The following is a 23,336-nucleotide window of genomic DNA, read 5'->3' as shown; positions in this document are numbered from 1 at the left end:
TTGTGATAAACTTGAATGAATTTGAAAAAGTCAAGTAGATATAATTTTATATTCACTCATTAGTTGCAGTTCAAGTATCAGTGGACAGTGATCAAGGACATCATATGTTCAATAACATATTTTATTAAATAGAAGATAAAAAAAAAAAGTATTAAAAATCATTTACGGCTAACAAAGTATAAAATTATAAATAACACATTTTGTTATATCATGTTTTAAGCTGTAATTAACTATGAAAATTTTTTTTTTTTTCTTTATTACAGTTGATGTCATAAATACTTTATTAAAAATTATAATTTTTTAAAATAACGTTGTTGACATCATTCTCAAAACTTGACATGAAATTTTTAAAATTAATTTTTCAAACTAAAGTTATCAAGCTTAACCAATTAAACATTTAAAATTATTTTTATTTTTATGAGTTTTTATTAAAATATTAAAACGTAAATTTATTCAAAATTTCCAAGTCTAAATATTGTCTTTTTTTTTGTTTTATTATTTGATGGATTTATTCGATTATGAATACGTCGTTGTAATAAATAATACAACAACATCCTTATGGCAATAAAAAATGCAAATAACATTTTTAAGTTGATCCAAAAATCACGAGATTCCATATCTGAAAAAAAAAATATAATAAATACTTAAATGTATTATTAATTTGTCAGTTGAGCAAAAAATACTTACGGCCTATTTTTAAAATATCAATTGGCATTTTATAATGGCAATATTCATCAGGACATGATAGACCCTCTCTGTCATAGCCAAAAATTGATATTACCATTGCTTCAAAACCATATCTTAAGTGACTTATGTACATCAAACATGAACGATAAATTGGAAGTGGTGTAATATCTCCAAAGCCTAAAATTAAAATACATTTTTGATTTTGTAAAATTAAAAATAAAAAAGCACACTCGTACCTTGTACCGTCAGTATGAGCATGGAACCAAAAAAATATATTTGAATTTAAAAAAACGAAAAATTTATAAGAATTAACTTACAACAACACTGAAAAGTGTTCCAAGTACAAAACCAATACCCTCACTTATAAACATAGTAAGAATACAAGAACTGGAAAACATTGCAAATCGGTAATATTCAAGTGGTAGTCCAGAGAGTGAATATGCTGTGATTATAATTATTGTTGCTGCTGACATCTTAAAGTATAAATATACAAAAAAAATACAGTTTATAATTACGTCAATAAATATATTAATAATAAAAAAATTAAGACACACCGCCACTGGAATTGTGGATAAATTTGAAGCCCAAAAAAAAGGACTTATATCATACCATCGGTTGAAATGTTCCCTCTCCACAAGTTGAAGTTGATGTGGATCTACAACAAAATTTTATATAAATATATATGTATATGTATGATATAAATGTAAATATATTTTAATAACTAACGAGATAAAATTATCGGTATCATTGGGATGTATCCAAAGAAAACTGAACAAGCAAGACAGAATAAAAATATGGAAATTGTTTTTGATCCATCTCCACCCAGGTTGAAATATAAACATCCCAACAGTAATCCACTTAGTAAGTACATTATTAGTTTAAACAATACGAAATTCTGAAACATAAGATTGTATATGATAAATATAGATGAAAATGAAATAAAAAAAAAAATTAAAAGTAACATCTTACCCAATCTCTGATTGTTTGAATCATCATACGTTTTGATAAAACACAAAATTGTATGTGCCATTGAACTTTGGTATTTTTTTGATAGCTTTTTTCAATATCATATGACATTGTACGTTGAATTGGCGTTATTGGAAATTTTGTATTGACTGTTGACATCATTTTTTTGACAAAATCATGACCATATTCTCCACAAGATACATCAATAACTAGTGATGATAAAATTCAATAAAAAACATTTATTTATTGATTACTGAACAAAAAATAATAAATATTTACCAAAATCAGCTGGATTATAAGTCTTCGGACAATCTATGCCAACTGTACTTAAAAATGGGACAAGTTTATTTGATGGACCTCGATAAACACATTGTCCAGATGCAACAATGTAAATATTGTGAAATTTTGAAAATATTTTTGCACTTGGTGTATGAATTGAACAGACAACTGTTTTTCCAGTCAATGCAATTTTTCGTAATAAGTCAATACATTGGGTTGAGGACAATTCATCCAAGCCACTGTATAATATAAATATTTATTTTATTAATAATTTTTACTGTTATAATTCATTATAGAGAATTAAATTATAATATCAAATTACGTTGTTGGTTCGTCCAAGATAATGACTGGGGGATTACTGACGAGTTCAAGGGCAATTGACAGACGTTTTCCTTCTCCACCAGACAGTTTTTCAGTCATTGTGTTTTGAGCATGCAATAGTCTCAGTGTCTTCAAGATATCTATTATCTTATAAAAAAAAATACGGATGTCAATAAACTTAATTTTTTTTCATTACAACATTGAAAACAAAAGGTCAAGCAAATATTTACAAGAATTTGTTTGGATGATTTGGGTACATGAAATCCAAGCTTCAAATCAGCAGCAAAGTGCATTGCTTCAAGAACCGTCATTTTTGGCTGAAATAAATCATCCTGCATTACATAACAAGACATTTTTCTGAATGTACGCATGTCTCTTGGTTGACCATTGATTGTCACTATTCCACTAACTCCATCATTCCTTAAAAAAAAAAAAATTTTTGTTTTCGAAATTTTGTTTTCGCATATTTATAAATAGCCATGATATTACACTAAAAAAATTTATATTTACTGAAAGCCAGTAAGAATGTTCAATAAAGTTGATTTTCCACTTCCAGAAGGTCCCATTACTGCTGTTAGCTCATTTGATTTGAATTGTCCACTGATATTTTTCAATATGTCTTTTTCACCTACAAATTATTATAAAAAAGACTATAATGTTGTTTATAAAATTTTAGTCTTACGAAATGTTTTATAATAAAAAAATGAAGTAGTTAAGTAATTCAATAAACCAGTATCGCTTATAATAAGATCATAAAAATAAATGATCTGTTTTTATTGAATATAATTATTGAGATTATTCAAAAGTCATAATTGTTTTATTACACCAGTATATAATTGATAATTACAGATATAGTAAAAAACTTATGAATTTTTAAAAAAAATAACGATTAATTGCATCTTTATCTGAAAAAAAAAATTAACTCGAATAACAACTAAAAATAGAAAAAATAAAACTCGAATATCAACCAAAAAAATAAAAAAAAAAAAACAAATTAATTAATTAGTTGGCTAAATCACCATCAAGAAGGTTATTTTTTCGAATTTAAAATTTAAAGAGTTTATAATTTGTAATAGTTAAATTTAACTCTAGAATTAAAAAAAAAAAATTTATAATTCACTTACTTTTTTTACCGGTAGATACTGTGTACGTAAGATTTGTAAATTCAATATCAATTGTTGGTGTTTTAATTCCATATTTCCATGATTCAATGGGATTAATTTCTCTATTTCCATTTTTATTTGTTTCCAAAAAAACCATTTTTAATTATTTTAATATTTAAAAATACAAACACAATTGGCTTTTTTTTTTACTAGCCTCAGCTGACTATTTGTAATGTTAATAAATTTTAATTGTTATTAATAACTATTACAAAAATATAACAACTATTTATTTTCACATTATAGTTAATTAATTAATTTATTTAATTTAACATTTTAATAATCGTTAGCATTATGCGGGCTTATCTGTGCGTTACCACAACCAGCACTCGTTCTTAACTGAAAGATTTTTAAGTGTATATTATTGTTTTTCTATATATATATATTTATATATTTACCCTTGTAAACAACCTCTCATATTATAATTAATTTTTTTTATAAAATCGCGGTAAAGTTGAATAAACATGAGAAAAATCCGGTTAGATACGGTTAAGAATTTTTTTTTCCATGATTTATCGACTGACTTAAAAATGCAATGTGATAAAAAACATTAAAATAAATATAATCAATGAAATAAAATAATTATATTTTTATATTAAATAAATAAACACGTAATAATTATATGACAACATTAAATAACAAAAAAACATTTCTTTTAATTTTTTCATAATTACAAATATTATTTAATTGATAATTCAAATATTTATAAATTTAAATTAATCACTGCCAAAGATTTAAAATGAAAAAAAATAAAATAAAACATATATAAAAACAAAAAAAAAAAAACATTCAACATATTTGTAAATTTTTTTTTTTTTTTGATATATAAAAATAAGAAATGATCTCATGAATTAATCATAAATGATTTTTTTTTTGTTATATTATTCATAGGTCAATTATTTTTTAGATATCAAGGTAGCATATTAAAATCTAGACCTTTCCCGAGGCTATTAATTTAATTGATTGTATAATAAGTTTTTTTTTTTTTATTTCACTTTGCAAATTTATAAAATTCTAAAAATATTTTTCATATCTCCTTGGAATTTTTTTTCCTTTACTTTAATCAATTTCATACATGATAATTATATATTAATATACAAATTAAGATAGTTTATTAACAGTTAGCCGACAAGTAATGGGCCGACAAAAAAACAATAATTGTAGCTGATTGTACTTGGATTGTAGATGATTGTAATATATTTAATTTTGTTTGTCAACCCCCTCATTAATTTTAATTAATTAATGAATATTTGGAGTTGCCAGATAGCCGACAATTTATAATTTTCAAATGGCTGATATTTTTATAGTAATAAGATGCTTAATCGATAGCAAATCGTTTGTACATCATTATTTTTCGTTTGTCATTGTTCAATAATTTTTATTTTTTCAAATATTAATTAAAATCCATTGTACTATTCATCCCCCTGTTAATTAGAACTTGCGCGTGCGCGAGCAGACTGATAAAAAATGACGACCAAATGTCATGTTGGTGTTGGGCAATGTTGAGGATTAATAAAATGTGTACAATGATAAACAATAACATTTTTTAAATAATCAACAACTAAGTAAATATCGAATTACTATCTTATCAATTCATTATAGTATTTAATAAAAAAAAATAAATCAAACTTCAATATCTGTTATTTTTTATCACTGTAACCGCGCATGCGCAAGTACCAATTAACAGGGGGGATGAATAGTACAATGGTTTTTAATTAATATTTAAAAAAATAAAAGTTATTGAACAATGACAAACGAAAAATAATGATGTACAAACGATTTGCTATCGATTAAGCATCTTATTACTATAAAAATATCAGCCATTTGAAAATTATAAATTGTCGGCTATCTGGCAACTCCAAATATTCATTAATTAATTAAAATTAATGAGGGGGTTGACAAACAAAACTAAATATATTACAATCATCTACAATCCAAGTACAATCAGCTACAATCATTGTTTTTTTGTCGGCCCATTACTTGTCGGCTAACTGTTAATAAACATTAAGATATCACGTCTGCATAAACGATATATAGTTTTATTTTTAGAAAAATTATTTTATATTTGCGCTCTTTATATTATCCATAAAATAAAAATCTTTTTATTCAAATGTTGATAAAAAAGATTTCAACTTATCAACCGAGTGTCAGCTGTTGCAGTTTTTTTTTTTTTTTTTCTCTTAACACAACACACACACACATATGTACACACACATGCAGTCATCATGTAAAAAATAAAAGATTAGTTTACAAAAAAATAGGCTTAGAACAAAAGCAGTATTACTAATTGTCTCTAAAAATTAAAATCAAACAATAAAAACAGCCCAACAATTATATTTACAATAATCATTACTTCGTTTTGTTAATAAATTTTTTAAAAAGTGAAAAATAATATGTATAAAATAAAAAAACGATAATAATGTTAAAAGTTAAGTGGCTTTGTGTGATAACGATTTACAATTGTGTCATGAGAATATTATAATTACAAAGGTATGTATTTGAAATAACTATTAGATATGTATTTTTAATGTAATATTGTATAATTTTTTTCATAAAAATATATTAAAATAATTGACATAGTTTTTAAGAACAACCACCATTGACCTCACTGTCATCGTTGTTGTTGTTTTTTTTTAAATTTTTTTTTCTGCTCCAATTTGTTGTTTATTGCTCATAACGGTATTTTATTTTTGGAGTTTTATGATATATATAATATTTCTGAAAATTAAATTTAAAATAATTAAATTAATTTTTATAGTTGGTCAGGTTGAGGGTCTTTCTCTTTTTCCCCTACCTTGCGAAAGTCAAGATCACGATATTTTTTTTACGGTCAATGATCAACAATTTTTTTTTTCCTGCAAAGAACATCCTTTCACATTGTAATTTTTTTTAGATTGTTTATTTTTTTCCTCTAAATTCATCAAAATATCCAGATATAAAATTCCATATTTTTAATATTTAAATAAAAAATCTTTATGAATTTTTAATTGTCTTAAAAATGTATTATTTTATAAATTCATCTTCGCGTCATATTTATGATCATTTCAATGTATATTTTTTTTACACATGTATGTACGTCATTTTAATATTCAGACAAATATAATTTTTAATAATTACCGTTATCTCTATATTGATTGACATATTTAAAAAACGTTCAATGAACCTCAAATAATCAACAATTTTATTTCTTTTTAATATACTTTTTGAAAATAAAAATATGTAGTATTTTTTTTTTTTTCTTTTTAAATACTTCAATCATTGAAAATTATCTATGTTATATCATGAAAAAAAAAAAAAAAAACTTATCAATAGTCCTTCGTATTCAAAGTATATACGTAATTTTGCAGTTATTATTATTTTTTTTTATATGCTTTAGAAATACTTGAGTAAATTAGAAATAAAAATTGAATTTTCTATCAAACAAAATATACTTACTATTTTAATTTAAATTATATTATTATTTTTTTTTTTAAATTAAGTCTGTCAAAATAAACAGAAAAAAATACGTCAATAGAATGGCAATATATATAAAAATGGAACTTTGATCTCTTCTTTATCTTTTTTATTATCAATTTCCAGATTATAAAAAATTATTAAAAATGTATACTCATAAATCCACTCAATATTGCCAAAAAAAAATAATTTTATCTAGATTAATTTCTATCAATTTTTTATATGAATATAAAATGCATATTTTTGATTGGTAAATTTATTGTTGTTGTTGTTGTTGTTTTCAGTGGTATTTAAAATAAAAAAATTTAGAAAAGCAATGTAGACTATGGAAAAAAATATATATATTCCGGTTTTCGAGGTCAATTTAAACGTATGATCAAGCATATTAATTGATTCGTTGATAAAATTACCTTGAACTGTGTGCACAACTAGTAAATTGTCTGTACGTCCAGGTATTGTGATAATAATTATTCAAAATTAATAAAAGTCAATTTTTTTAATATTCCAATAAATTATTTTTAACATTAATTTTTATTTTATTAAAATTTAATCAAAAAAAAATATCATCAACTTAAAATGCAATTTTTTTTTTTAAATGTAATTCATCAAATTTTAAATATTTTTTACACAAATTGGCTTGTTTTTTTTTCTATTGAATTTATATTTCAAAAAAGGTTAGTAATTTTATTACCTGGAAAAAATGATTTTTATATTTTTTTTTTTCATTGATATATGAAGATATGCAATTTTTAATGTTTGAACATTTTTAAAAGTTAATAAAATGTATTATTATTTTGTTAATGATAATAGTTAAATATAAATTAATTAAATTTTCAATTGCTATTTTCATTTTGGACTTAATTAAGTTATATATTTATTATATCATAATGAGTAATGACAATGGAGCTTTAAAGGTGCGTCAGACATAAACCATATTATTATTTTTATTAGATAAATTATGTCCGTTGATGATTCAATCAAGCTTGGACTCTGCACCAAGTTGATGGTTTAATTTTTCATTATTTTTTTTTGCTTAACTACATACATATATTTTACGAACTATATTTTAATTGTTTTTAGAAATTATCCAAGTTTTTTTGAGTTTAATTATCTTACTGTTGATAGAAAAAAAATTGATATATACTTGACATTTTTATTGAAGCATGATTGGAAATTAAACTTCACTTGAAATTAGTTTTTATTTGAAATTATTACAGACAGCACTGAGTTAATTACTTTTTATTTTTTGCTAAGGGTTTTATCATTATATAAAATACTTTTCGCAGATTAATTTTTTAAAAATAAAATAGAGACTTTTTAAGATAAAAACCATGATCAGAACTATTTACAGGAACTTGATAACAAGATATGATAAAAAAAAAAAAACTTAAATTGAGTAATTATAAATTGTAAAGAGCTATTTTAGCTTTGTTCTCATCTCTTGTTTTTATATCATTGATATTTTTTTTTATTCCTCAAGTAATTCCTCAAGTTAACAAATTAAATTTAGATTCAAAAGATAAATTTCTCCTTGAGATAACAGGTCCAATTTTTATCAAAATTATACATACTTGAAATTAAAAAATTAATTTTTTTTCAAAACATCAATACGTCATAACATTGTTTCAAAAAAAAAAAAAAAAAAAATTTATTAATCGTATATAAAATTAAAATTTTAAATGTTATAGATTTTTTTTTGTTTAGAAGGTTTAAAATTAATTCGATTCTCTAGACGACATTTAAAATCATAAAAAAAAAATATCTTAAATTTTTTTTCATTCATTTTTTATGTACTCTAGACATTAATAATTATATTATAATTTTTTTTTCCATTTCAATATATTTTTAAATTTATTATTAACATTGGAAAAAAAAAAAAAATTCTGTTAAACAATTTGCCTTTGATCACAAAGATAACATGTAACAAAAAAGTATTAAACGCGTGTTGATTTATCATTGAGAATAAAAAAAAAAAAAAATAACTATCATGCAGTATTTATATAGTTGACAATTAATATGGTAAATCAGTAATAAGTAAAAAAAATTATGACGTTTCAAATGTTTTTTTAATTATACGTTTATAATTATTTATTAATTTTTTTTATAATTACTAGAAGTCTTAATACATTGTATCATATTTCAATATTTGATGGTTTTTTTTAATCTTGTTGAGATATAAAAAATATATTGAATATTTAATAAATCAATTTCAATTGACAATAAATTTTATATTTAATTAGACACAGTTCATGTAATTATTGTAACAATATTAATTATAACGAAAAATAAAAAAAAAACATTTGAATGAGAATGTAGTAAATAGAAATACTTCACAAAGTTTTAAAAATAAAATAAAAGTTTAAATAAAAAAATTAAATTATTACAATGATATTTTACTTTGATATTTTTTTAAATTTTTTGAATTAAAAATAATAACTAGTCATTTGCATTTGAACTCTGATATTGCGTGTGTACTTGCTGCTAGTATTATGAAAAAAAAAATATACACGTGTTAATTTTTTACACGTTTAATAATTGAGATAATTTTATACCATCTAAATTCAATATCACAGATGTAAAAAAAAAAAAAAATTTCAAATTCAAATTAAAGATCTTACCTGTGGAGTTTTTTTTTGAATGAATTTATAATTGTTTGATATGAATTTCTTTAATTTCTCTTATGCACTAAGACTTTTTATCTTTTCATTTATTATTTACAAGTTTTTTAATGTTTTAACTATTTTTAAAAAATTTGGAAAATATATAAAATACTTTCTTCATTTTGTCATTGTTTAAAATTAAAATTATAATTTATTTTGAAAGAAATAAAAAATTAATTCATGCGGGTATATCATGTGTATATTTATACATTGTAACATTTTTTTTTTTTTTATATATTCGTTTAATTTTTTCTGAATAATAAAAAATCCGGTTAATTTTTTTTTTTTTATATTGTGAATTTTTTTTTAAGTCTTATAGCCTTTATTTATCATTATTTATCGAATAATTATTAACGAAAAAAAATTATATTTCCAATTGTTTGATAAATATATAATTACTTGTATATAATTTTTTTTTTTACAACAAATATGAATTGTCATCGCTAATTGGAATATTAAAAAAAATTATTTAACAAAAAGAGAATTTGTACTGTTGCAGCAGAAGTTATTTAATTTTTGTACTTTGTAGCCAATATATTTTTAAAAAATAACCAAATGAAACCAGTTAAAACTTAATGACAAATAACGTGATTGAAGATTTTTTTTTTTGTAGTTATTTTGTTTGGGTTTTAAAATTTGTCATTATCATTTAAATTTCATAATTGTTATTAACTTATTAGCTCAAAAAAATATCCTTATTTTAAAAATGAAAAAAAAAACAATTATTTGATCTTAAAATAAATATATCTAAATAACTTCATTTTTTTTATCTCATCTGAAGCATTTAAAAAATTTTATTGATTAATCAAATTTTAAAAATAATCCTTTCTTTTTTCAATAATTATTTAACCTTGAATTGGATATATAAATATAATAAATAAAATTAAATCCATGATAAAAAAACAAAAAAGTATTTATAAATTAATTTTATATACATTCTTTAAATTTATCTCAATTTACAAATAATAAAAGCAATCTTTATGTATTGAAAATTAGTGTTTTCATGTATCGATAGTGTCCCGACATTTTGATTATTTAAAGTATCGTAACATAAAACTAAATACAATTTAATAATAATGCAATAACCATTATTATTAAATTATAAAAAGAAGAGAAAAGAAAAGAAAAAAATATATAAAAATTGATTGACAGTGGAAAAATCTCATTGAGACTTTGGCCGGACATCCAGACTGATTTTCATTGGTATCATTTATTCTCTCCTATTAAATATATGATGACTTTATGTATGTATCGTATGTATATACAATGGTCAACGGTTATGGCCATGCAAAAGTACTTGTTGCCAACAAATTAAGTAAATAGTAGTCAGTCTGTGTCCAGACGCGGTGGCACTAACATCGCAGGCCAAGAACGTTTCGTGCGCTCGTCCTGCATTAAAAATTAATTTTTTTTTTTTAACAATAATTATCAAATATTATTCCTCAAAAACCGGACTATCAAGACTCAATAATTTTAATAACAATCATAACAATATAAAATTTATATTAAAATAATACTGCCAACAGTTATTTTTTTAATTGAAAAATTTTTTTAAATCACACTTAGAAAATTAAAAATTAAATATTTCCGTTTTATTTTTTTTTTTAAATAATATAGTGTGAACTGACGGATATCTCAATGACTTTTAAAAATTAATAACATGTAAGTTTTAAAATTAATTTAATTTATTATTTTTTCAAATTTGTCAATGTCTTTGATTCTTCAGTCACGCGCAGCTTTTTTTTTTTTTTTTTTATATCAATTAATTTATTTTTGTTTAATTATAAATTTATATAATTATAACTCAGTTTTATCGGTGTATTTACGATAGCACTGTAAAATAATAATATAATTTTTGGAGTAAAAATAAAAAGTTTAAAACATATAAAATAAAATAAATTTTTCCTGCTGTGATAATATATTAATATTTGAAAAAAAAAAAAAAATAACAATAAAAGAATAATTATTTGTTGCGCAATTTGAGAGAAAAAATTTTTAATTTATATATTGTGACGTATTAAACAATTGTTCGATTAGATTTTTATATTTTTCAATAAATAGATATATAATTTTCTTAGAAATCATGCATGTTAATTGGTACGGAACTATTTATTTAAAATAAATTTTTTTTTTTTTTTGTTACAGTCGTATTATAATGACGCTTTGTTTCATTATAGTATGACACCGATAAATATAATAATTATTATTATTATCATTACATGCAATTTTCATTGTTATTATTAAATTTAAAAATCTCATAAATATTAATTTTATTATGATAAAACAAATAGCCAAATAACAAAATTTTAAAACTGTTTCTTTTCTTTTTCAATATTAATATTGAAGTTTATAGATAATTTAATAATATTTGTTGAAAATAAAATTAATCAACTAATGTTTTATAATCATTTTTTATTTCCAGGTATTAATCAATTTTTTTATATCCACGTGAAGTGAGTGAATCAAGTGTATAATTTTATATATTTGTTTTACAACTTTATATAAATATATTGGAGTAAAAATAACTGACAATTAATATTTTTAAAAAAATTTAAAAAAGTTTATAAAAATGAAGCACGAAGGAAATAGTTCACGAGATGATGATAACAATGGAATATTGATGCAGCCAACAAAAGGTGGTGTGCCTTCACAAATTCAGATTGTTCCAATTCAACCAAAAACAATAACACATTTGCCAAAACGACCACCAGTTGATTTGGCATTTACAGATTTGGTATTTAAAGTACGAGAAGGAAGAAAAGCAAGTGAGTATATTTTTATTTAAAATTCTTTAAACTTGTCATAATAATTACTCACCAATTAAGCAAACAAAAGAATATTTTTTAAATTAATATCTACAATTTAAAAAAAAAAACATATATTATTTTTTGAAGCACACGTGTTTATTTATGCTGCACTTTTTTTAATATCAGTTTCATTAAATACAGAATTTTTTTAAATCAAAATTAATATTACCTAATCATTCACTATTTTTTATTTTTATTTTTTCAATAAACTCATGTTTAATACGTTCTTGTTTCACGACAACAAGTCAGAATCATTCTTTTATATTTTACAATTCTTCACTGTCATTTGCAAAAGGATATATATATACAAGATAAAAAAGAAGAAAAAAAAATTCAACAAAAAATAAATGAATACAAGTTTCATCTATAATATTGTTTTTTTTTTTTTTAATGTTATTTCCCATTTTTTTTTTTGTATTTTATGTATTCAATCGATTGTGCGTCAATGGCAAACAAAAAAAAAAAATTTTTTTTTTAATATAAATAACGTTGATTAAAATCAAATGAACCCAAGTTGACATTTTTTTTTCATACATATCAATTGTTATTGTTTTTTTATATATAAAAAAAATTATATTTGTAATTTTCAAAGAATCTTTTGTTATTATTTAAATATAATTTTGTTTTTTTATCATTTTGATATTTTTTATCATTGAGAAGAAGGAAATGTGTGTTGTTGTCTTTACAAAGGTCGATATATGAAAATGCTCACGTGGTTTAAAGATGCATTGTGATGATAATAAAGTTATGCGTTTTGATAAATTATGACCTGTGATCTTGGTCAACATATCCTTCAATCGATAACACTATCATTTTAATAATTATATATATATATATATATATATATATTATATTAATTTACTATTCAATATCATTTAGAAAATTAATTCATTTCTAAAATTACATTATTGCATTTCTGTCATTTTATATTTATTTTTAAAGTTAAACTAGTAATGCAATATTAACACTTTTTATTTTCGTTTATTTATGATTTGACAAGTGTAATATTTAAACAAACATGAAACTTATGTTTTTAATATATGCAAAAGTATTTGAATGAGAACATTTGAATGATAAAATAAGTCAGTTGATAAAAGAAAAAAATATTCAAACAACAATCAAAATACTCTAGTTTTTTTTTATTATTTAGTTTTATATTATTTAATGATTTTTGGTTACTCGGTTATGGAGTTATTACCATGAATTAAAAAACCGCAAGTGAGAAAAATACATTCATTTGAAAGTTTTATAAGAAAAAACCATACAAGTCGAAATATTTTCTAATTTTTTTTGCTCTTACTATTTTATTCATATAAATAAAAACCCAAAGATTGCCAAATCACTGTACAATGATTTCTTGTCTACAGTATGTAAAAGCCATGACCGCATTTTACTATCGAGTTTAAAACAATTTGTCAAAGATGCTGAATTTTTTTTTTTTTCTATTTATTATTTCTTTGTAATTTACTTCACGTTTCAAAGCCATCTCTAAAAATATCATAAGTATTCATTTATAAAAAAAAAAAACAAAAATAGTAAAAAATATTTTTTAATGAATTTTATTTCTTTATAATAATCTGTAAAAAATTACCAGTGACATTGCAAGAATTAAAAAATAACTCTCACGTTTAAAATATAAAAAAAAAAAATTATGAAATTTATTGTGACTTTTTTTTTACTTGTTGTTTTTTTATTTAGCTATTAAATAGCTGGCTTTTTTTTTCATTTTGACCTGGCCTCAATCGTTATTTAAAAGTCATCTTGTCAAAAGATGTGGTAAATTTATTTTTATTATTATTAATAAAATTTTTTGCAAAGTTTAAATCAACTTGAATAATCAAATAAGCAGAGTAGGATTAAAAAAAAAAATATACTATGCTAGGATTGATAGAAAGCCATTAAATACAATTATGAATTTTTTTTATATATTTATTTCTTAATAATTAGGTATGATTGAATTCATCAAGAATATATTCAATTCAAAGTCATTATCTTGCAATTTTGTATCATTTTATTGAGGTCACACTAGTATTTCTATTTTCAATTTGCAATCACCTTTTTTTTCGGCCTAAAGGTAATAAACAATTATGACAACATAGACAAATATCTTTAAATCATGCACAACATATTATTATCAAATTGTCTTGTAATGAACATATACAAGTTGCAGTATTTATTACTCTTAAAAAAATACATAACTTTGACAATAAATTATCAAGATAAATAAATGTATTTTATTTTAATTAAATATTGTTGGTTATTTTAATTTTAACTTGAAAAAATATTTATAAGATACAAAAAGGATAAAAAAAAAATTACTCAACCGGTTCACCCTTTGTCCCTTTAAAACCTGCTGTTAAAATTGTGAAACATGAGGAAGATCACGTACGCATGTACGAACTCACGTATCTTAAGATAGCAAAAAAAATAATAATGAAAAAAGTAAGAGAAAAAATATAAACAGTAATAAATTTATTTAAAAAAATTATACAATTGGAAAAACCGTCAACTCGTTACGTACTTATACAATTGTACCTTTTCATTATTAATCTCATAATAAACATATATATATCCAACAAATAATATTAATTGAAAAGTATTGAATAAAAAATAAAAGAAATAAATTAAAATTCAAGCATTGTAAATTTTTCATTGATATCATTTCATTCAAAAATAGAAAAAAATGTTTTAAATAATTTTCTCAATCTATTTATTTATTGTAAAATTAAATTAACTTAATTTTTTTTTAAATAATAATTTTTATATATCACCAGTTAATTTGTCAATACAAAAACAAAAATTTTGAAAATTATTCCATGATTTTTTTTTGACAAAAAAAAAAATTCAAATAATTTTCTCATAAAAATTTATCTTGTTGAATTTTTTTTTTATTTGCATAATTTATGATAAAAATTTAAACATCAATGCAATCTTGTGATATTTCAGATTATTCCAAACTTGACCTCATACCTATGTAAATTATTACTTAAAAAAAAAAAGTATAAATAAAAAAAAAAATTGCTTTTTTTTTATAAATACATTTACTAGGTAAAAAAATTTACACTATTTAAATTTTGCATTAAATAGTTCCGGGCTGACATAAAAATTAACATTAAGTTATGTAACTTATTATCAATCTTATAATAATATCACCTTTTTAAATTTTTTATTTCATTTTTTTTTTATATAAAAATAATTAAATTATTTAAAATGTATTTAAAATGTATATAAAAATTAAATAATTTTTTTTCCTTAAAACAGTTTAATATTATAGTTTATGTTTATATTATTTATTATAATAAATAAATATATTTTAAAATTTAATATAAACAAAATTGTTTACTTATCATTTTACCAAGAATTTGTACGTCATTGTGATTTGTGACATAACAAACATGACTCAAAATAACTAAGAGGCGTTTTACTCTCATTATTTATATCTCACTCAGCTGTTTTTACTAAAAAGTAAATAATTAAAAAATTATCTATTCAACTGTTTCATTGGAATAAATAAAAGATTAAATATTTGTCTTTTTTTTTTTTATTGAAATTTATAAAATATATTTTCTTTTTAAATTCACTCAGATAAATGAATAAAAAATCATTGAAAAAATGAACAATAAACATAAAGAAAAACATGTTTATTTTACTAATTGATTGATGTCATTAAAAATATCAAAATATAAAAAATTGTATTGAGATTAATTTGATGAAATATATATGAAGAATGAATTAAACACAAAAGTTGTGTGCCAATTAAAATCAGTGTTGGACTTTGTTCATAAATCAAAGTGCTCAACTTGGTATCATTCCTTTGTTCGAATGATATCGTTGTACTCAATATTAAATATATATATTAAACAAAAGACAATAATTGTTATCCACAATTACAAATATACAAATTTAAATGAATTTATCTTAATTTATCTATAAACATCTTAATTAAAGATAAAAATGTTTTTTTTTTTAAATTTATATTGTTAATTTATAAATAATAAATGTATTTTATTTTTAATTTTATTATTTCAGATGTAAAAACAATTTTAAAGTCCGTTAGTGGACGACTTAGATCTGGTGAACTTACTGCAATTATGGGACCATCTGGAGCTGGAAAATCTACCCTGTTAAATATTTTAACTGGCTATAAGTATGTTAAATAATTTAAATATTAATATAAAAATTATATTTAAATATTTATTCATTTTTTTTTTATTATTTATTTCATTTATTGGAGATCTGTAATTTACGCGGGGTATCAAGTATCATTGTGTTACCTTCATTGACTTCCGTTGACCACCGGAAGTGACATAGTAAAATAGATATAAAAAAAAATGTATATACTTGTACATAAAAAATTAAGTCTCTTGATGGGATTGATGGGGGAAAATTTATTTAACAATTGCAATCTTTTTTTAAACCATTTTAAAATAAACAAAATATACATGGGAAATAATCTATTTTATATTCTTAATTTAACTATTATCCAATTTTTCCATTATCATTATTATTTGTTATTTAAAAATCATGATAACATGTTTTTTTATTTTTATTAAATTTGCAAAATCATTAAAACATTTTCTAAAATATAAAAAAAAAACAACAATTTTAATGTAAAACAATATGTAACATGAGTTGAAAAAAAAAAGTAAAATTTTATTATAATAATTTACTTGTTACGTTGAATGCTATATAAATAATAATAAAAATAAAAAAAAAAAAAGAAAGTGAACTAGTAAAAAATTACTTTTACTCTATGATGTTGATACTATTTTATTAAAATTTTTTTATTATTTTCTTGAGTTTAAATTTTACTTATTATTCAATTAAATGTATAATGAAAAAAAAATTTATTATATTATGTCATAAATAACACTATGTGTTTATATAAACTTTAATGATTGCAAAAATTATTATTCACTAAGAAAGAGCTTATATTGTTTGTTTCGTCATCATGATTAACATGATCATAAGTTATCATCAAATCATCAGGGCAAAAAACGAAATTTAATAAACAAAAAACAGATAATATTAAATTGCAAAATAAACATTCATATACAGATAAATATATAATAAAAAATGAATGAAAAATTTATGATCATCAAATAAATTTAGTTGTCTGTTAGTATTATTGTAATGATTTAAAAAAAAAAAATTACTAGTATTTATTGTAATAATTAGTATTCAAGTGATTTGATCACTTCAAGTTTATAATTTAAATTTACGTATATTTATTTGAGGTCAAGACATCATGTCAAGGTTTAACTTTACAATTCACGATCGTCGCTCTGATTTTTCCTTCATTCAATAATAAAATTGAGTATTAAAATTTTATTATTATATTATTTTACAATGTTAAATATCATAGAAAATACAAAAGATAACAATAAATTAATAATACAATAATAAATAATTATAATAAAATAATATATAATATTTATAAAATTAAAATTAAGTAAAAATAACTTTAAACCGGTTTTTAATAAATGAAAAAATTTTGTTAAAAAATAACTTAAAATGTGGAAATTTTCCAAACTTAATAAATATATATATATGACAGTATAAAATCCGGGAGTTTAATAAACAAAAAAATAATAGATTTTTAAAATATCTTTGTTTGATTTATTTATTAAATGAAATTTCACAAAATTTATAACAATGAAATAATAATATTTAATATATTTAATTTCTAGTTCAAGTGTTGGTTTTTTTTTTTCTTTAAAATGTTTAATAGCACGTGTTAATAACCGGTTTTCAATGATTCATAATTCTTTTTATTTTTATAATATAAATATATTAATTTTTTACTGTTTTTTTTTTTTCTTGGTTGAACTTTTACCGGTTGAAATATAGACAATATCAAAAAAAAAAATTTCTTGACATTGAATATTTTTTATTATTCATTTGTTTATTTATTGACGTATTTAACAAGTCAACTAATAGTTTATTCAGTTAATAAATTAATTTGTTAGCTCATTAATTTATACTTGTATTTTTGTTGTTTTAATATTTAATTTTTTTTTCGTTGTTTTACAGATCAAGTGGAACTGAGGGAAGCATAACAATAAATGGTCATGAAAGAAATTTAAGTTCATTCAGAAAATTATCAGCTTATATTATGCAGGATAATCAATTACATGGTAATTTGACTGTTGAAGAATCCATGAAAGTTGCATCTAGTTTAAAACTCAGTAAACATATTTCAAAAGAGGAAAAAAATGAAGTGGTAAATAAAGCTAAATTTTTATTTATTATTAACAAAAAAAAATCATAAATCATAATTTATTTATTTTTGATTAAAAGATTCAAGAAATTCTTGAAACACTTGGACTTGCTGAACATCGTCGCACAATGACCTCGAACCTTAGTGGTGGCCAGAAAAAAAGACTCTCAATAGCCCTTGAACTGGTCAACAACCCCCCGATCATGTTCTTCGATGAACCAACAAGGTGAACTTGATATTATTAATATTTTTATTTATATTTTTTTTAATTATTCACTTCCCATTTTTATCATAGTAATTTTATTCTTATTAAATTTCACATAAATTCAAGACAATATTTTTTTCAATTATTTCTAATCTCAAAGTAATTTTAGTTATAAAATTTTGCATTAAAAAAACATAATTATTTTTAATCATGTATTTTTTTTTTTTCTTTTCTCTATTTACGTGTGAAATTATATGCAATTTTCACAATATTCTAAATGCACATATATTTAACCCCAATACTAAATCATCTTTCGAGTAGTTAACGCATCAAATATTACGAATTTGAATTCTTTTGAAAATGTGTATTTTTCTATTTGTCATTGCAAAATTTAAATATTTTTTCTTCATTCAAAATAAAGTGTTTATGACCATTCGTATGAGTTACAAATAAATAAATTTAAATAAGTACAAATGTACAAATGTACAAGTGAAAGCTGTCGTGATGCACGTGTGCTAGTTTATTTTATATTATTTCTCTTCTTTTATGTCTATATTTATTTTTGCAAGAATGTTTTTTTTTTAATTTTATACTACTTTCACGTTTTTAAATGATCATAATATTAACATTTTATCTAAAGTATTTAAAAATTAAAAATCAAATAAGAAAAATTGAAAAATAAAATTGATATATTATTGGTAAACAATAATTTTATGATTCAACCTTGATTTGATGTACCAAGGGGTCAAATTATTTGCGATACGACTTGTTTTTCAAGGTTCACATCTTGTATTTCCTGATAATAATTATTTAATTGTTTTTTTAAAAACATTTCTTTTTAGCCCTTGAACATCGTTCAAGTATTTATTAGAAAAAAAAAAAGAAATAATAATAAATTTGTAATCTGTATTTAATTTCCTTATTATATTTATCTAAATGAAATTAATTAAATTAATTTTTATTACAGTGGATTGGATTCTTCGTCATGTTTTCAGTGTATATCATTATTAAAAACACTTGCTAAAGGCGGAAGAACAATTATTTGTACCATTCATCAACCAAGTGCTCGGCTTTTTGAAATGTTCGATGCACTTTACACTCTTGCTGAAGGCCAGTGTGTTTATCAAGGATCAACATCACAACTCGTTTCATTTCTAAAATATCAGGGTCTTCATTGTCCAAGTTATCACAATCCAGCATCCTTCAGTAAGTTTTTACTACGATTTTTTTGTTTAATTTATTTATTTTAAAAACTCGTTTTATATTTTCATATTGATAATGTTTTTTTAATTTTTTTATGAATTTAGTTATTGAAGTTGCTTGTGGAGAATATGGTGATAATATATCAAGTCTTGTTTCGGCAATAAATAATGGTAAAAATGATATTCGTGAAGGTAATCCATTTCCAGAAACAAAAGGTGATAATTTAAATAATGTCAATCAAAAAAATGGCACAACAAAAAATATTGAAGTTAAAGAAGAAACAAAACAAGATGATAATATTCCAGATAAAAATGATGCTAGTAATATACAAGATAAATATACTGATAAATTACCCATTGAAAATTCAACCAATAGAGGAATATTACCAAAATTTGCAACTAATGATATTGCAAAGCACAGCAGTAAGTTTTTATTTTAAAAATTAAAATTCAATTTAATAATAATAATTACTTTTATTCAAGATGAAGTTGTGATATCAATAGCAGAAAAAGTTGATAATATAACTGTTAATACTTCACTGCTGGATGAAACAATTGTTAATACTCCCGAGAGATATGCAACAAGTGAATTTACACAATTTTGGGTTATTCTCAAAAGAACATTACTATTCAGTTATCGTGATTGGGTAATTATTATTTTTTTACAAAATAAATTAAAGATTAAATTGACAAAAAAATATAAAAAAAAAACAAAAATCAATTAACTTGTTTATTTTTAAATCATCCTCAAAATATTTTAAAGTATTATATGTTGTTTTTTTTTGTTTATAGACTTTGATGTATCTCAGATTATTTGCTCATATTCTTGTTGGTATTTTAATTGGTTCTCTTTATTATGACATTGGTAATGATGGCCACAAAGTACTAAGTAATCTTGGATTTTTATTTTTTAATATGTTATTTTTAATGTATACCTCAATGACAATAACAATATTATCTTGTAAGTAAATTTTGTTAAAATTATTATTTGTATTCTTTTAATAATTTTGGATGGTGTAATTAATTTATTTTTTCAATTTATTTAGTTCCATTGGAAATGCCTGTACTAATGAAAGAACATTTTAATAGATGGTACTCATTGAAATCGTATTATTTAGCAATAACAGTTTCTGATTTACCATTTCAAGTGAGTTTTAAATTAAATATTATAAATTTATATTAAATTTTTCATGAAATATATTTTATTTCAGGCTGTTTTTTGTACAATTTATTTGGTTATTGTTTATATTATGACATCACAACCACAAGAAGGATTTAGATTTGGAATGTTTTTGGGTGCATGTTTATTAATATCATTTGTTGCACAATCAGTTGGTCTTGTTGTTGGTGCAGCAATGAATGTACAAAATGGTGTATTTCTAGCACCAGTTATGTCTGTACCATTTTTATTATTTTCGGGTTTCTTTGTTAGTTTTGATGCGATACCAGTTTATCTAAGATGGATAACATACTTGAGTTATATAAGATATGGTTTTGAAGGAACGACACTAGCAACTTATGGATTTGATAGAAAAAGATTAGATTGTACTTGTGATCCAAAACCAAATTGTACTGTACGTATTTAAATAATTTTTAAGTCATTATTATATTTATATTATTTTTATGATATTCTATTAATTATTTTATTATTTTTTATGTTTAGGCATATTGTCATTTTAAAAATCCAATGACAACACTTGAAGAACTTGACATGGTACATGCAGATTATACACTCGATGCTCTTGCTCTTGTTTTAATATTTCTTATCCTGAGAGTTTCAGCATTCTTGTTTCTTCGTTGGAAAGTAAAATCAGGACGATAATATTAAAAAATAATTAAATTAATTAAAATAATTAAATGTAATTGCTTAATGAAAAATTTGACATCAATGAAGAGTGCCAGTTAGTTATGAATCTAATATACAAGACAAATTTATAATATGATAAAATTATTATTTGTCGTTTTGATGATTATATGGGTTTAATTTTAAAATATTTTAATACAATTTGACAAAATAATTTGATCTTAAAAATTTTTTATTTGATGTTTTATTCTTGAATGATATACTAGTTTAATAATTTTTTTAATGTCAATTACTTGACACTTGGCAATGAAAATTCTTAATTCGTGAATGGCTGTGGAGTTTTCACTTTTAAAAAATAAAAACAAAATTATAAATTAAAAAAATGGAGGATTAAACATAAACTACCTCCATCTTAATGGGCAATAATATTTTTATAAGTTTATCTTGCCAGTTTTAATAGACCAAATACTACTAACTCGTTTTTTTTTTTTCTTTCCTGCCTATTCTTTTTTTTTTTTTCTTAATTTTTTTTTATACATATAGGTAAAATTACAAATAAAAATTTTGAACGTACTATTTTAACAATTCTCGATAAGCAAAAATTAAATGAGAATATATTTGATACCTGGAAGAATGAAAGTTAATCGATTAAAATAAAATACGGACTGCAAACATTATCAGAAAATATAATTTTAAAATACTTATTTATCGAAAAAAAACAAAAAAAAGGGTTTAAACTATTAAAGGATAAATTTATTAATTATAAATTAAAATAATGAAACATTGAAAAAAATTTGTAAACTTTTTTTTGTTAATAAAATCAAATTTTTGTATTTTGTATCAAAATATTAATTACAATATAAAATTGAATTTTATTTCTTAGTAATTTTTTCACTTAATTATTATAGTAGTAAGTTATGTTTCAGGATTAATTTTAACACTTGCAGATTTTTTTTTTTTTTGTTGTAAAGTTTAATTCTTTGATTGTTTTATTTTTTTTTTAATTTTTTTTATTATTATTTTTTAATTATACTGGAATAATCTGAGAAACAATAATGTATAAAATTTTTTTGATATATTTAATGAATACACAATCTGTGACTTTTTCCAACAGGATTTCCGGCAGTTATTATTTTTTTTCATTCTGCTTTGAAAGGTTTTTTTCCATCAAAATAATCAGAAAAATTTATGAAGAATATACTGTTAATGTAATGACTCATCATGAATCATCATTGAAAATCAAATTGGACTGGATAAATAAATATTTATTATTATTGCCAAATAGAAATAACAACTAAAACTACAATTAAATTCGATTAATGTCTTTGATTAATAAAAACACTGATAAAAAATTAGAGAACCATCGAAAAAAAAACCTGAAAAATTATTTTTATTCCAGCACTTTTTAAGTAATGCGGAGAAAATCAATGAATTATATTAAATGATTATTTATTAAATTGACAATATGGATTTGTTGAGTTTTCTTACACAACGATAATAATTATATCTGTATACATTTCAATTGATTTTCATCAAAGGCTTCAATATAAAATATAAATAGAGTATAAAACT

At 21.4% G+C, this 23,336-nt stretch overlaps 2 protein-coding genes across 3 annotated transcripts; one reads left to right on the top strand and one right to left on the bottom strand.

The window, feature by feature from the left end:
- Positions 1 to 14: 14 nt before the first annotated feature.
- On the bottom strand, positions 15 to 3,570 carry LOC122850984 (ATP-binding cassette sub-family G member 4-like). Its single transcript, XM_044150028.1, has 12 exons — positions 3,378 to 3,570; positions 2,764 to 2,881; positions 2,484 to 2,673; positions 2,255 to 2,400; positions 1,933 to 2,171; positions 1,657 to 1,862; positions 1,414 to 1,582; positions 1,242 to 1,342; positions 1,005 to 1,160; positions 924 to 954; positions 688 to 864; positions 15 to 619 (listed from the first exon to the last, which is right to left on the bottom strand). Exons 1-12 carry the CDS (start codon positions 3,511 to 3,513, stop codon positions 450 to 452), a joined length of 1,839 nt encoding a protein of 612 aa, XP_044005963.1. The 5' UTR covers positions 3,514 to 3,570; the 3' UTR covers positions 15 to 449.
- Positions 3,571 to 5,622: 2,052 nt separating this feature from the next.
- Positions 5,623 to 22,409, top strand: LOC122852328 (ATP-binding cassette sub-family G member 4). 2 transcript variants are annotated; one of them, XM_044152080.1, is made up of 12 exons: positions 5,623 to 5,903; positions 11,949 to 12,291; positions 16,363 to 16,480; positions 18,367 to 18,556; positions 18,634 to 18,779; positions 19,726 to 19,964; positions 20,066 to 20,383; positions 20,444 to 20,607; positions 20,753 to 20,921; positions 21,007 to 21,107; positions 21,172 to 21,534; positions 21,624 to 22,409. In XM_044152080.1, the coding sequence occupies exons 2-12, from the start codon at positions 12,096 to 12,098 to the stop codon at positions 21,780 to 21,782; spliced, it is 2,163 nt and encodes a 720-aa protein (XP_044008015.1). In that variant the 5' UTR covers positions 5,623 to 5,903; positions 11,949 to 12,095; the 3' UTR covers positions 21,783 to 22,409. The 2 variants fall into 2 exon arrangements, with proteins under 2 accessions (XP_044008015.1, XP_044008014.1); XM_044152079.1 differs by lacking the exon at positions 5,623 to 5,903 and adding an exon at positions 10,838 to 11,188.
- The last annotated feature ends 927 nt before the right edge of the window (positions 22,410 to 23,336 follow it).

Source organism: Aphidius gifuensis, linkage group LG3 (genome assembly GCF_014905175.1).
Source record: "Aphidius gifuensis isolate YNYX2018 linkage group LG3, ASM1490517v1, whole genome shotgun sequence".
Classification (NCBI taxonomy): domain Eukaryota; kingdom Metazoa; phylum Arthropoda; class Insecta; order Hymenoptera; family Braconidae; genus Aphidius; species Aphidius gifuensis.
This window is presented reverse-complemented; position numbering and strand designations above follow the sequence as displayed.